This window comes from Meleagris gallopavo, chromosome 10 (assembly GCF_000146605.3).
Source record: "Meleagris gallopavo isolate NT-WF06-2002-E0010 breed Aviagen turkey brand Nicholas breeding stock chromosome 10, Turkey_5.1, whole genome shotgun sequence".
Classification (NCBI taxonomy): domain Eukaryota; kingdom Metazoa; phylum Chordata; class Aves; order Galliformes; family Phasianidae; genus Meleagris; species Meleagris gallopavo.
Genome location: NC_015020.2, coordinates 6011982 through 6028569, shown reverse-complemented (window position 1 = coordinate 6028569; position 16588 = coordinate 6011982). Strand labels below are relative to the sequence as shown.

Here is a 16588-nt window from a genome sequence, read left to right as displayed (position 1 = left end):
ACTATTTGTGGAAAAAGAATTGCTTTATTCTGTTACAAAAATCTCTTGGAAGGATAGTTTTAAAGTGAATCAAAGTTAAGATATTGCTAATATGAGATGGTTATTCTGGAGATGAACTATTATGATCTTAAAAATATATATTAAAAAGCTAATCAACATCCAGAGTCATTAAAATATAGTGCAATTAAAATAAAGGCCAGATTCTAATTTACAGTTTTCTAATTCCATTAGCTACCATTAGCTACTATGAGTTTTCCCATATAGTAGAGTAAACGCTAGAGCTCTGAGCCAATTCTTAGCCAGATTACGCCCTTAAGCAGAACTATTCTCATTAAGGACATAATTTTGTGCTTTGGATCTATCTCATTACAATTGTACTATTGTACAATTAGCCTATTCTTGCCCAAGAAGCAGAATAAATCTATATTCCTCTATCTATTAACATATGAGAGGTAAACATGAGACTTAATACAAGAACATTTTACACGAGAATAAGTAAAGTATCTCTTAATTCATGTTCACCAAGATACATGAGAGAAAACCAGGAAAACAAATAGGGATTCTCTCTCTCTTTCATTTTGCTCTTTAAATCAAAGAAAGTGTTGAACAAAAACTATTAACAACATAAAGACAAAATACCTTGTAATTTCAGGGGTCAGTTTTGTACATCTTATAAGCAACATATTTTCATTTGCAAACAATATGTAAAAGAAAAATGACATTTCCTCTAATCAGTCATCTTTTTTCTAAAGCTAGCGTTAATTAATATGCAGACATATTAATCAACACTGCCTTTTAGGTGTAGTAATGTTAAAAAAATAATGTTTAGGCTTGTCATTGTGGATTTCTGAAAACAGAGTTTATACTAAGTTGAAATAATCATTTTATCTTTTTGATCGTTCAAAACACAAAGTCTCATTTGAACAGAATCTCAATGAGAAATAATTAAGTTTTGTTGGCTGAAGAACTATTAAAAGGAGGCTTTGTTTTCTGATTCAACCTCAATACATAGCTATGCTTGCATTCGTTCTTTTCTTTAGTTAGGCTTGCTTTATGCTGCATCTTAAGAGTGACACAAAAAATTAGAAGGCGCACTTCCAATTACAGCAGGAGGACTGTGTCTACTATTTAACCTAATTTATACTAGACATAGCTCCATTCATATCCACACTGAATGCAACAACCCTGCATTCCCACAGAATGAGTCAATGAATGATTTTCAGAATCATAAGCTTTGCATGAGTTCAGCAGATCTTAGAACCAAAGGGAGTTTTGCCCAGGAAAATATTAGGTTCTGATATTGGCTGACAAACTGTAAAATCTTATTAATCACTATTATGGATACATATATCTTCAAAGACTGATCTTCTTCCTTTAACAGTGTGTTGTTTTGCTTTATTGACAACTGACAGGTAAGTATATTTGCCTATAATTTTCTCAAGCGTTCTCATTACCTCATTGGCTTCAGTAGTTCTGGAGGGAGCTTCTGTCTGGGGCCCGTAGTCATTTTCAGCTATGCTATATTCTTGAAATTCATCGACAATGTTTGCCTAGTATTAAAGAAAAAGTACATTATTAAAAAAATCCTGTAGGAAAAATCAAGAGATATCACTTTTATTCAGGTTATGTTATAAGCCAGATATTCATCTGGTGGGGATAGGTCTATTTTTTTCTCATTATCAGAGATCTTCCAGTCTTGGCCTGGGAAAGATCTTGATTTTTTCTTTGCTATCTTTACCCCTAGTTTGTCTTTTGTTGCTGCTTGATAACTTTTCTTCTTCTTGGTTGCATATTTTTCAGATTTTTTTGTTGTGGCCTTTTGGGGTTTGTCCTTTGAGCTAGTGGCCACTGTCCTCTTCTTCTTTTTGACCATGGCTTTCTTTTTCTGCAAATGTTATGAAAGATGGAATGGGAAAACATAAATAAAATGAAAAGAAAATGAATGAATGAATGAATGAAAGAAGTGTATATGAATGTGAGATGAATGCTGTCAGTTGTGAGGCCTTCCATAGCTAAGTAAAAGTAAGTGTTAAAGCTGAAGAGAAAAGAAATGAGTAAAAGAAAAACATTAAGTTTACATACAAATGACACAAATTGACAAACCACATGGTAGGGGACAGCTGGACACCACACAACAAACAGATCAGATTCTGTTACCTCTGTTTGTGCTATTGTCTCTTCAAACAGTGAGGGTCCCTCTGTTACAGACTCAGTTTCTTTATAATCTGCATCCCCATACTCATAGTCATATTCGATAAAATCTTCTGGTGTGTACTACATAGCAAATGAAAAATATGAGGCATTCCCATGTTAGTGGTAGCAAATTAGATTTGCAATATTGGAAATAATCTTAACCTTTACCTAGGACTAAAGCTTAAGGTGATTAAGTTAGCATGAACAATTAAATATAATTGGGGGGGGAAATACAGTTCCTTATTCTTCTCAAAGCACAATGCAAAAATAATAAAAGTAATAATAATAAGAAGTAATCAGGAAAAAAATCTTTTATTGGACTGAATAGAAAGACTCAGCTATAATTTGGATTTCTGGGAGCAACAATTGATGTTTGTGAAATAATATATTTATTTAATATTTTAAATACAAATAATGCCTCTTTTACGTATACTCTTTTATCTATGTTTTCAGGCAACCAGGAGAGCTGAAGAGATGCCAATATCTGACATGAATAGCATAAGTAATTTCAGATTCAGGAAAGAGCCTACATCTCACAAATAACCATGGCTATCCCCGTGTTTGGAGAGATTTAGTTCCCAAGATCAGGACCGCTCCATGATACATGCTATCTGAGCAATTAAGTTACTGATATAATTTCATTTAAGGCCAGATTCTCAGTTGCTATAAATTACTCCATAGCTCGGTAGCTATAATAAAAAGTGTTGGGCAGAGATTTCACCCACAAAACTTTTACAATTGAAAAGTGCTTACAATTAGCTTATGTAATTTTATGACACTAGCTAGGGAGCCAGCAACTCCTGAACTATAATCTCAGCTCTGCCACAAAGGTCTAGATTAGACATACCAACTGCTACTCATCACAGCTGAGAAGAAAGTGTTTTTACTTACTACCTCCATCATGCTTGAAGATACAGGGACTGATTCATCCTGTAAATTAAAGCTGTCTCATGGCTTCTCCTAATTCTTTTTTACATCTCCACGCAGCCAAAAGGAGGTGGAATTGGGGCCAGAATCCCACCAATTTAATCCTTTTCCATGTTCAGAATACAAGAAACATTCTAATGTGCATAATGGGAATTAATGACTTGTGAAATCTCTTATTTCCCACTATAAACCAGCATCATTGCCTGAAGAATGAAGACAATATCTATTTGTTTCTTCAGATTGCTGAGAGGATTGCACATCTAAATGACTCCAAGAATTCCAAGAATGGAAGTAATAAATAACATCAGCATAAGAAAGACATTTTAGAAAAAAATTATAAATGGGATTTAAAAATGTCCACATTCTAAAATATGTTCTACTATGTGACCTAATGTCTGGCTTAACTGTTTACCTTAACTGCTTACAGAGGCTTTTGATATAATTCCTGCACTTCCATTGTATACATTTTACTTAACATAAAATACAGAAAAGTTTATTCCTCAGGAAGTATGGGACTAACACTGAAAGACCTTGAACACTTAGAAGTCATAGAATCATAGAATTAGCAAGGTTGGAAAAGACCTCCAAGATCATCCAGTCCAACCGTCCATCTATCACCAATATTTCCAACTAAGCCATGTCCCTCAGTAGAACATCTAAACATTTCTTGAACACCTCCAGAGACTGTGACTCTATCATCTCTCTGGGCAGCCTGTTCCAGTGCCTGACCGCCCTCTTGGAGAATTATTTCCTAATGTCCAACCCGAATCTTTCCTGGCACAACTTGAATCCATTCTGTCTAGTCCTATTGCTAGTTACATAGGAGAAGAGGCCAACTCCCATCTCACCACAAACTTCCTTCAGGTAGCTGTAGAGAGCAATACGGTCACCCTTGAGCCTCTTCTCCAGACTAAACAATCCCAGCTTCCTCAGCCACTCCTCCTAAGACTTGTACTCCAGACCCTTATCACTGTCCTTCTCTGGACACACTCCAGGGCTTCAATGTCTTCCTGTAGTGAGGGGCCCAAAACTGAACACAGTACTCAACACGCGGCCTTATCTGGGCTGAGTACAGGGGAACAATCACTTCCCTGGTCCTGCTGGCAGCACTATTCCTGATAAAACGAGGATGCCATTGCCCTTCCTGGCCAGCTGGGCACACTGCTGGCTTATGTTCAGCTAAGAGCCAATAGTATTCCAGCCGCTCTGCCCCAAGTCTGTAGCGTTGCCTGGGGTTGTGGCCAAAGTGAGAACCTGAAGCTTGGACTTGTTGAACTTCATCACACTGGCCTCAACCTAGCTATCCAGCCTGTCCAGATCACTCTGTAGGGCCTTCCTAGCCCTAGGCAGGTCGATGCTTCCTGCCAGTTTGTGTCACCTGTAACTTTATTGAGGGTGCACTCAATGCCCTCATCCAGGTCATCGATAAAGATATGGAATAGAACAGGCCCCAGTATCAACCCCTGGGGAACACTGCTTGTGACCGGGTGCCAGCTGGACATGACTCCATTTACCACCACTCTCTGGGCCTTGCCATTCAGCAGTTCTTTACCCAGCAAAGAGTGTATCTGTCCAAGTAACGGGCTGTCGGCTTCTTCAGGAGAATAGTGTGGGAGACATCATCAAAGGCTTTGCTGAAGTCTAGGTAAGCAACATCCCTTTACATGAGCTTCTGTTACTTCAGTACCGTGAGTTCTCGGAGTCCTATCACAATCAACAATTTCCTTTCTTTATTTCATTACATACATTTCTTGTATGGACAGCCAGCTTTTCTTAAAATGAGGATTGGCTGTTTTTTAAGAAGCTGACATTTCCTACTCGATTGTCCCGTTGAATATTTCTATGTCTGCATACATATAAACCGTTTAGTCATGAGATCTGCTAAATAAATAAGAAAGAATGTCATATAATTTTGGTGATTGTCCAAAACTATGTAGCATATTGATATAAGAACTTAAAACTGAATTTAAATAATAAAATATTACTACTTTAAGTGAAGAACATCCTTTCTCTAAAGTATACTGGCACTTTTAATCTGCCTGTTATGTAATGTAAAAATAGTTTTGATTTCCTCATTGGTATCATTGGAATTATTTAGAGAAATAAGTTGATTCTATTTACAGTCTATCAAAACCAGCAGTATTTTAAACTTAAATCTGATAAGTAATATGTGATTGTTCTCTCTCTATTCAGTAAATTAAGATTCCATCCTAAGAGCAGCAAAGCCAATGAAACGTTTTGACTTATGTAGGGCATTATCCAAAGGCCTCATGGGCGGTGATTATACATTTTTACAGGTGTATGAATGTATAAAAACATGTTTTCTGACTTGTGAAATTTTGGAAATGCAACTGAATACAACTTGTTTCTAGTGAGCTATGCCACTGACATCCAGAAAACAAAACAAGGTGAAAAGTTTCTAGACCAAACCAACAACATAAAGTATAGAAAATACATAAAAGGTAGGCTAAGTGTCTAAGTGTCTAATTCATCTAAGTGATGAATTGTTCTACCTATGCAGCTAATAAAATTACAAGACTAAATGCTGAAGTTGACTGGAAAGAAAAAAATAAGCCTGATATTTATGCTATGATCTGCCAGCAGTATAGTTTGGAAAGCCAGATACTTATGAATGAGAACTAGAAAACATTCATACATACCCATGCGAATATGAAAAGATCTGTTGCATCATGTAAGATAACAACAACTACAAAAAAAAATTATAATAATTCTACTTTGCAGGACTGTGCTTTACTCACTTCTATTAATGAAAATTCAACTTTCATATGGTACAATTTGTCTGCTATTATATACAGATACACAGGCAAAATGAACAGGAATAGATGATAAATGAGGAATGCCAGTTTCCAGCTGGAATCTGAGTACTGCCAAGGAAGTGAAGGTTTCCATGGACATTTCTTTCTCTCTCTCTCTCTCTTTTTTTTTTTTAAAGGTACAGTATTGGAGGGACGTTATGGAGAGATATGGGACATTCTCAGAAATCTGTAGTGGTTAAATTAATGTAGGAGAAAGCATTTGGAATTTCAAAACTATTTAATGGAAATGGAAAAGTACCCTCTACAACTTTCTAATTTTAGCCAAGACTATTAAGTTTAGCAAAAAAGTCAAAGCAGGCAATGAAAGCAAGTATGACAAAGATGAAGTTTGTCATGGAAGACAGTATAGCTTTGTTGCTATGTATCAAAAGATGGTCTTACTGGCCAGTAATGCAGGCAAAGAATGAAGAAATTGGAAGAGGATTTAAAGAGACGTTCATGTTGTAGAAGAGTCTGATGATCTGGGTACAGGCATAGCCAAGTAGAAGTATACTTTGATTGATTGCTTTAATTCTACTCAAGTTGAGCTCTGTCTACACTAGCTTACCAGTCCCTTTTACTGCTGCATATGAGGATGGTTATAGATTGACTATTTGCTCACAGTAATAGCAAACATATATAACTTTACAAACTTTTCCAAATATCTAAAACATTGACTGCATGGCATTTTAACTTGCTTAGGACCTCAAATTGGACAATAGCTAAAACATGAGGAGGGATTTCAGCTAACTGGGATCAGGTAACACATTTCAAATATAATGTAATTTTCTATTGTTTTTCTTTCTCCTGTTGTAAGACCACCAATAGTTACAGAACAGACGTTCTTGTAATGAATATTGCATATGACTACTTTCTTACAAATGAAAGGAAGAATAAAGCCTGCTGTTTCTTGATGAGACTTTCCACTATGACCTCATGCTTTCTTTACCAGAGTGATTATATTGCACTACCAGATCACCATGCTATTCCAATTAAAGAGATGAACTGTTTTCTTCATCAGATGAATTTTAGAAGTAGATCAGCAGCACACATTTCAACTGTGGAAAGACTTAAATATTCTTAGAGCCTTACTTTGAAAATGGATTCTTCTCCTATCCATACAAAAACTATTCCAAAATTGTCTCCTGTTCCCTAGATGTAAATTTTAACATTTTTTCTTTCAAAATTATGATGAACCAGCAATTCATATGCTAAAGCAAAGAACTGTCAAGCCCATTGTTTATTGCATCAGCATTATACTAAGTCATCTATCTACTTAAAGAGCCAAAGATTACTATGAAACATTTTAGACTCTAATTTTTTACAAAATGCAATAAAACAAGGGATTTCAAGCATAATAGTAGTTTCAAATTCTGATGCAATAATAAAAAGAAATAAATGGCAGTAGATGTCAATCTTAGGACAGAAGGAAACAAAAATATTTAAAAGACCTCACAGTCTTTACATTATTTATAATAGCGATATGGGCAAGCAGATAAAAGGAGATAAGAACAAAATCTTCAACTTCCAAAGGCAGCTTCTGTTAAAATAAGATGATACTTAAGGCTCTATATTATGTATCTATACAAAAAAAGAGTACTAGGAAGATCTTTATTTTTAACAATGGCCAAGGTAGCAAAATGTAGCTTTAAATGTGATTGAAATTAAACATGGTTTTCTGAAGAATATAGGTTCTGATCAGTGGAACACCTGAAATAAAGAATACTAAAATAAACATCCTCTGAAAGGATGCCTGAATACTGCAATTTGAGTATGTTCAGGAGCCATTTGCATCTTTGATTTAACAAGCTCATTTCATCAAAGACAAACATCTCATTTCTTCAAATAACCCATTAGTTTGGGATAGATCCAAAATAAATGAAGCAAAGTTCTTGTGAGGAGCCATTTCTTAATCACAAGTGAGACAGTGTGATTTACTGGGTTGCAGAAAAATCTTCCAAGAGAAAATCTGAAATTCTGATAGCTGGAGCTGTTGAAAACCAGACTTGCCAACACTCCACAAAATACAATTCCCAACATACAAAATACAATTCGATGAAGATGAAGACTGACCTTGTCTTTCCCTAATCTAATTTCTGTGAGCTGGCCAAACATATGTGATTGAAGGGGAACTGAATTTAACTATATTTCCATTTATAGTAGAAAGTGTTGTGAAAACAAGACAAAAGCCAGGCTATTCACAAAATATTTATAAGAAAAACATAGGCACATAAATTCCCAAGGAAAGAGCATCCCCGATATTTTTAAACTATAATTTAGTCTGCTTATTCAATTCTTAATAGCTGATTATACAATGCTGTGCTTGATTATAAACATTATCTACAATCAGATACTCTTTTTCCTCCAGATGCAGATTTTTCAAGTAACTTTTAGACACTACTGCATTGATGTAGTGACAACAATTGAGGTCATCACTCTGTACTTAACAAGTTATGGAGGTTCATATTTAGATATTTGCCACCACAAACAAGTACAGTTAATGTATGCTTCAATTAAAGCATGTCTTCAAAGTGCGAATAAATGATAATAAAGACTAAAACATTCTAGTACTTTCACATTTGCAAATGCCAGACTGAATGATTCTTAAGTCTGATGAAGCTTTTGGCTTGCCTGAGCTGCACTGAGTGAAGTGGAACTGTCTTGGGCAGCATTAAAATACATAATATAGTTGATTATACATCAGGTAACAACTTTTAAAAAATATTTTTTATTAAACAACAACAAAAAAAAGAGAAAGAAAACAAAGAGCTGGTAGAATATTTAACCACTGTGTATGCTTTTTTTCTTGAAACTAATGTGTCAGCGTCTCCTTTAATGCAAGTGGTTAAAATTCTTAATGAGATCTTGAGGTATTCATCGGATTTTTTTATGAATTTTTTTTCTACCTGTACTTCATCTTTGAAAACAGTTGTTTACAAACATATGCCAAAAAAGCAATGACATCAATAAGGTGTGATTTTAAAGCAAGGGGTATTTTTTCCTCTGGTGAAATAGGTCTTATAAAAGTCTAGTAAAGAGAGAGATGATCGTTTATTTTCTTTGAATTGAATGCCTGATTCCAACTCTATACATTAAATTTAACAAGTTGAACATATTGTGACTGAAAATGGCATTGCAAATATATAAAAATTGATTTTTTTCAGAAATCTTGAAACCTGTTCTCAGATTCCCTATACATGGTCAGAAAAGCAGAAAAGCTATGAAATACATATTGCAAAATTAGCTTGTATTGTTTTTAATAATTTTATGCTTTTATTGAGCTTTTTTTGAAATGTTGAAAATTACAAAATTGGTCAGCACATCATAAGTACTCTGGATATTTCTTCCGCAGTGAATGTGTTAACTTACTAAATTACTTTATGAAATAAGTATTAAACTAGGGCTTGTGTTAAATAAGAAAACTTGCATATCTGCTCCATAGAAAGAAAATGCCTATCTTCACATGTTTAGTATGTTGAAATATCGTTATTGGTAATCATTGTGCCACTGCATGGCAAAATGCAATGTGTAATACACGAGTTTCAATTTGACTGTGTGTGGTAGATGCAAGAGAAGGATTTAACGCTACACTGCCCTCCTCTCCACAGCATTCCTTTGTCTGTGCTCAAGTTACACACAATTGACTCACAAAAAATATTGCTTAAATAACATAATGTTAAAAGTGTATGGTCTTGTGGGTCCACGTTACTAGCTGTCCAGGGTTGCGTGTAGCCTGCATGCTGGATGTGCCTGTTATAAATGACATCTTACTCAAAATGCTATATGTATGATATATTACTCAAAAGGAGAACATTGTCAATTGTTTGATGTTATGGTTCCTTTTCTCTGGTTCTCATCGAATGTTTTCAATAGATGTGAAGTATGTAAGTGGGCACTCTATATGATGAACATAGAACTATATATGTGAACATACGTAGCCATATTATAATTATAAAACCTTATTTTTCTTTTGATCTTTGAATAAATGTTCTTCCTCAACTGACGTTAAACAATTTTGATATAGTATAGGAATAATGCTTGGCAGCAGAAAATTTAGCTGATCATCCATTATGGAGAGAAAGTAGACCCTGGGATATTTTATTTACAGCCTACATTCTTCAGAAACTCTAAAATACAGTCTAATAATTCTCCTGTAGTCAATGCTAGTAGTTGAGCTCAATTATTCACTCCTAATTTATCCAAAGAATATACTCTGAATCTAAAGGCTGATCGCAACTGATTCTATGGACAGTAAGCCTTGTCTGCATGCATTACATTGATGAGTAGGAACAATAATTACTGTCAATGGTGGCCAAAGCAAACAGGTATTTGTAATCCAAGACATGTTAATTTCTGTTTAAGAGTTTATGTCAGTTTGGAGACAAGTGTTTTCATTTTAGTTAATATATTGTAAACATATAGATACGTTGCTCCTCTGTTGACTCTATTGACTTCGGGATTTTAACAACCTTTTCCCCCAAAGATCAATTTATTAGACTGACTCCTTTCAGTCTTATTCCAAAATAGAAAAGCCTTAGCTTATTCCAAACTTTCAAGTCTTTACAAAGAAAATAGAAAAAGAAATAGTCCCAAGCCATACAGAAGCAAATACCAGGGAAGTTCTGCAGAAGAAATGTTGTATTATTTGAAATTAAATGATGACATTTAAAAAATAAAATAAAATGCTAGCTTCAGTTTTATTTCCGTAAAAGATCAACAGTATGATTTTAGCCTGATCTGGTCTGGAACATAGCGCATGGAGATCTGTATAACTAAACACACAGACAGACAGTTCTACGAGGGGCTCATTAACAGAACAGACTTCATGTACTGCTATGTAACTGTCATGCCCCTACATGTAATGTGATGTAATGAGCATGTAATTAACTTCACACATCTTCAACTGGAAAAATCAGAGGCAATGGATGTGGGATCCTGTATAGGAGCTGTTAGGTCAGGGCCTGAACCAGTCATTGAGCACCTGGTGAAGGGGTGCAGCCAGACCAGGGAGCATAGGTGGAAGCAAATCACCTGTGTGACTGGAAGGGTCCACCCCTCCCAAACTTCTTTTAAGGGCTGGCAGCTGCAGGGGAAGCACCTCTACTTGGTCTCCTTTGGAGTGTTCAGCAAGCTCTGTTTCTTAGGGAGGAAGGTAAGTGATTCCTTCTTTATTACTGGATTGTGACCTCTGCGTTTCTTGGTTGATCCAAAATGAGTTTAAAGCCACTATGTCTATTATTGCCTATCCTTACAGAGCCCCTTTAAACCAAGTTCCTGGACCCATGGAGCTGTGTACTTCATGACATAATTTTCAGTCAGATACAATAAATAGTAACAGTAAATAAAGTTATTGTGCATTAAGGAAAATTTCTGTCCCAAAACAGACAATTCAACAAGTTTTTAGTGCTGGTTTCTTGAGCAGTCACCAAGAATAATCATTTGGGTCACACACAGTGAACTGAGAGCATACTAACTGTCCAGAGCCAAGTTCAATTAAGACAAACCACCTTTTACAAATGATTTCCACCTCATAGTGAAAGTATGAGAACAATTTTATTACAAGTATTTGGAATATGTATGACAATGCATACAGCTGCTGACCCCCAGAGGTCTAATCTGAGAGACTGTCTTGCCATTAGTGAATTGATTAATATACAATTGTGAGAACTGTCTACAGTGACAAATGGTTTCAGAAGAATTTTCATATTTCTGAGGAAAATGCCAACATCAATTTCATTTCTGTTGATTTTATTACCTGCTACCAGTGGATCTGGCTAAAATAATTTTGTGGCCACAGCTTACTACAATATGACATTTCTAGCAGAAAAATTTCATGACTCTAACATACTCAGATCTCCCATATCTTTTTAAATGTGGCATTTGAAGGTACTCAGCATCATTGAAATCATAAATATACACAGGAGGAAAAAAATAGATACAACTGAGCACAAATTGCTATCTGATTTTAAAGAACTAGTTTAACGCTATTGAGAATGTTGGTTATTCAGATATCAGTGTGATAGCTGCCTTCAAATACTTGACATAAATGATTGCATAGAAAAAACTAATGCACTCTTGCAACCTTTCTTCCTCATGTCTAGAACACAGTATGCCATTTAGCTGTAATTAAATGCTCCCTGGGTAACTTGTATTCAACACAACCACTAATGTGCAATAAATCTTTTCATACATGACTGATTACTCACCTCATCAACTTGAGGATCTTGAGCCTGAGCAGCATTAGGCACTGGGGAATCACAGTCTGGACTATAATGCTCGCAATAGTCATATGCAGCTCTGGGGTCAGCTATAATCAACAACTGCTGGATCTCACCCTGTAGGAAAGCATATGTAGGTTAGACAACATGTGTTTTCATTACTTAACATTCATCAGAAGCTCTCATTTAGAAAACAGAACGAGGCACAGAATAAATATATTAGATATTGCATGTTATCTCATATGTAAATACAACATCTACTTAGTTAAGATGCCATTTGGAAGTAGAAATTATTTTTCACAAGACAAATGGTTAGGTGTAAAATTCTGTCTGAACAAACTATCTGCCTTGGAAAGGAGAGGGTGGGAAGGTATAACTCCTGCTCTGTCATTTTCATGCTGTTTGTTTACTTCTTCACTGGGAACCGGTCTAAATTCCTAAGATTTAATTCAGGGCACTTCCTATTACCAGCATGCAGCTCAGCATGCAAGTGATCAACAGTATAATTGTGAGAGTTTGCATCACATCTGAACTCTCGAAAAGAAAGGAAACAATAAAATAAGTTGCACAAGGGGAACACTTCTTGGAATGAAAAACAAATAGGCAAATGCTGTGTGAATACACAGTATAGAATACATGGAAGCAAACTTTATATATCACATGTAAAAACAACGCTGCACTAAAGAGATGTACTATTCTGGATAATAAAAAATTCTTTGAGATCCCCTACAGTGATCATGTATGTTTATCATTTTCTACAGAAAGCTGGCTGATATTCAGTGTATTTCTCAACATAACACCATTTGCGCAGTGTTCGGTAAATACCAAACATTTCTACTATGAATTTCCTCATTCAGGAGCTTCTCATGCTGTCATAAAAATAAGGTTGTTGAAAATTGGCACATGTTCTAGGTCAAAGCCCATTAACTTCAATTACCCACTGAATTTCCACAGAAGGAAGGGGTTTTTTTTTATCCTTTTATATATTTCTAACATGATTTTATTTTGGTTTTACCAATAAGAGGGTAAAGGAATAACTTTGTTGGTATACCTCTGTGTGCAAAATTCTTTCATGAAGAGAAATTATCATAACTGGTGGAAACTAGGAAAACTAGGAACTAGGAAACTTTGTGATCGCCTCAACGTTTCCAAAATTGCTTTAAGCATTTCAGAATAGTAGCCTTCAACAAATAATAAAACTTGGAGAATAGTTTCAAATAGTAAACAATAGTTCCGAATCCTCCTTCTTTTCCAAAAGAGAAATTGCAGAAACTAGCGAACAAACCACTAACTAAAATAATAAAAATCCTCTCTTCCTAATTCTATAACAGTTTACCAACATATTTAACATATATGATAAACATGAAATTTTTAATTACTTAGCATATAGCAGCTATACATTACAAATCTGATTGTTACAATAGTGTCAACTTCTTCTACTTTACAGACTTATTTGCATCTCAGATGAATTTAGAGCTGGAATGTACTTTTTTTTAATCTTCTAGAAATGCTACAGTGCAGTAGTCTGCTCCAATCAGTGGCTTTGAATGGTCCCTTTTTTTTTTCCTCTGCTAACTGATGCTTCCTTATTTGGACACTGACCTACATACCCTGCTGTACTTCCAGAGAAGTTACCCAGTTGATTATATATGCAGCTCCTTCAGGGATACAACTTGGTGCTTTGAACAGTTTTGTACGGTCAGTGTCAGTCTTGTTATGCATTCCCTTTCTCTACCACAGGGTGTTTCTAAAGTGCTCTGCCCTTTCAGTAGCCAAATTAAAGCTAAGAGAAGCACAGGAATAAGTTAGAAAAAAATTAGCAACTGAAAGACAAAAGAGGTAAATTCTTGAACAAGAATTAGAGTAAGTTGCTAACAGCTCCTGTCCTTTGCTGAATTCACAGTACTGTCTTGCGGTAAGCTCATATGTGCTCATACATCGCTTTCTCAGTTGTCCACACAGATCAATAAAGAGTACATGGTGTGCCAGCCAATGTAAGTAGTGTAAAAACTGCTCTTGAAACTGTCTCTTTATTACAATGAGCTTAGAGAACTCAACTGGAGAAAGATGGCTAGTATTCTGTTGGAAGCCTGCTTTGTGCTGATCTTGAATGCCATGGAATTTTGGCACTTGTTCTTGTTGGATGTTGTGTTTGCAAGAAGCACTCAGCATGCTGTTACCACTTGGCTTAGATGTCCCTAATTGCTTAAAGCTGTTCCCGATCCATTGACTGTACTTCCCAGCCCTGCCTGTCTACTTGTCATGGGTTCATGCAGAGAGAGGCTCTCAGAACTCTTGCACAATATATACAAAATGCTACTGGCCATTCATGTATGATAGGTTTACAGAGAAACTAATTTATTTTCCATTTTGCATCTCAAATGTTAATTTTCCTCTTTTTCCTTCAACATCTCATACAAAAATACTGTTTTTCTTATACAGTAATTTTGCCTTCATTTTCTTGTCTTTGCTAATTAAATAGCTTCTTTCAGTATTCGTGTGATGTACTGACAATGTTTTTTCACTAGTCAACAAAAAACTTTCATTTCAGATTGAGTGAAACATCTCAGCACACACCATTCCACAAATTATTGCAGTTTTCACTATTGTGACAGTCATGATGTAGTCACACCTAATTTTTTTTTTCTTTTACAATTCCACACACTTTCTCTATGAGAATTTTTCACAGAATTATTTCAGTCTTCAAAAGTGTGTCTTTCAATTTAACCTTTTGAAATTTTGACTCCAAGATGGAACGTTATAGTTGTTTGTGAAGAAACCACAAATATTTAATCTGGCTATACTCTAAGGCCTAGACTCATGAATTTGGGGCACTTAATGATCTACTTGCACAAGTCCAAGAACTTTAAATGAAAATAAATATAAATGGAAATATGGGTTAATAACAATACTGATAGTTAAACTGTAACTTAACACTGAGGTATATAAACATATATGCACATTGGCATAATGTTATTCCTATATAAAACCTGCAGGATGAAAGGAAATCTCACTTGAACTATGAGAGTAAGAGAGGGAAAACAGAAATGGGAAAAAGCATAAGAGAATAAATTACACCTGAGCATCCTTAAAGCAACTAACAGTACTCTGAAAAGTGTATAAAGGGAAAAAAAAAAAGTGCACAAAAAGTAGCTGTCTCTATAGATTAGTTCCATTTCCTTTCCTATAAAACTGTAATGGCAACCTTTGCTGGGTAGGGCCGCTCAATCAGTTTCCTTCACTCCCTCATCATTGGCCTTCCCAGAAAAGGAAAGCTCCCCAGCTTCTAACATGTGCTGTGTAATGACACACAAGCTGAAAGCATATGTACGTACGCTGAAAAAAAAAAATCCACTGCAGAGAGCTCAGCTGAGTAAATCAAAATTCTATCATCAGAAAAAATCTATTATGATCTATTTTATAAAAATATGTATATATATCAGTGAGATGTCAATATATTAACAGTGAGACAAGAGTTTCATATTCCTTTGTATTTTTCACCAAGTTTTAACAAATCCAAGTGAAGTATATTGAAATAAGCAGAGAAAGCTAATTTCATCTCAGTACAGAAAGGACATTGAGATGCTGGAGCAGGTCCAAAGAAGAAGGACAACAAGGCTTATGAAGGGCTTGGAGAGTATACCCTATGATGAGAGGCTGAGGGAACTGGGGCTGTTTAGTTTGGGGAAGAGGAGGCTAAGGGGGAGATCTTATTGCTCTCTTCCAATATCAGAAAAGTGCTTACAGCGAGAGTGGGGTTGGTCTCTTTTCACTGGTGACAGGATGAGGGGAAATGGCCTCAAGTTGCACCAGGGGAAGTTTAGGATGGATATCAGGAATAATTTTATGGAAAGGGTTGTTGAGCACTGGAATAGGCTCCTCAGGGAGGGGTTGAGTCACTATCCCTGGATATGTTTCAAAACTGTTTGGATGTGGTGTTCAGGGACATGGTTTAGTGGAGGGTTGTTAGAGTTAGGGTAGTGTTGTTAGGTCGTGGTAGAACTCAATGATCTTTCAAATTTTTTTCCAACCTGAGTGATTCTATGATTTCCAAACACAGTAAAGTTACTGATTCTTTTGTGAATAACTTGTGTGAGCGTAAGATACTGAACTTGCACTTACTGTGCGCAATGGGAATTGAGGCACTATCTGAATTTCCACCATATTTTGATGTCAGTGAAGAGCAGATGGTAGTAGAAGGCAGAGGTAGGCAACTTGTGGTGAGGTATTAGAAAATTAGACACAGCAATGTTTCCATATTACTACTTGTAACAGTGTGCATAATTCAGTTTGTCCAGAAAAGTGCTGCTAGCCTATTTAGCTCTCAATATGTGCTGCCTTATAACATTTATAATATTTTTTAATCCTAGAAAATAATTAATGCATCTTATACACTGTTTATCAGATATTATTCACATAATGGACATGAAAAAG

General features: G+C 35.6%; 1 protein-coding gene across 1 annotated transcript in view; it reads right to left on the bottom strand.

Moving 5' to 3' along the window:
- The window catches only part of COL11A1 (collagen type XI alpha 1 chain), a 36739-nt gene extending 20421 nt beyond the window's left edge, over positions 1-16318 (bottom strand). The window contains exons 1-4 of the mRNA XM_010715875.1: positions 16277-16318; positions 12143-12271; positions 2158-2274; positions 1455-1550 (exon numbers count right to left, since the gene is read on the bottom strand). Of these exons, the coding sequence (XP_010714177.1) occupies positions 1455-1550; positions 2158-2274; positions 12143-12271; positions 16277-16318 (384 nt within the window). The remainder of the gene's footprint in view (positions 1-1454; positions 1551-2157; positions 2275-12142; positions 12272-16276) is intronic.
- Between the last annotated feature and the right edge of the window lie 270 nt (positions 16319-16588).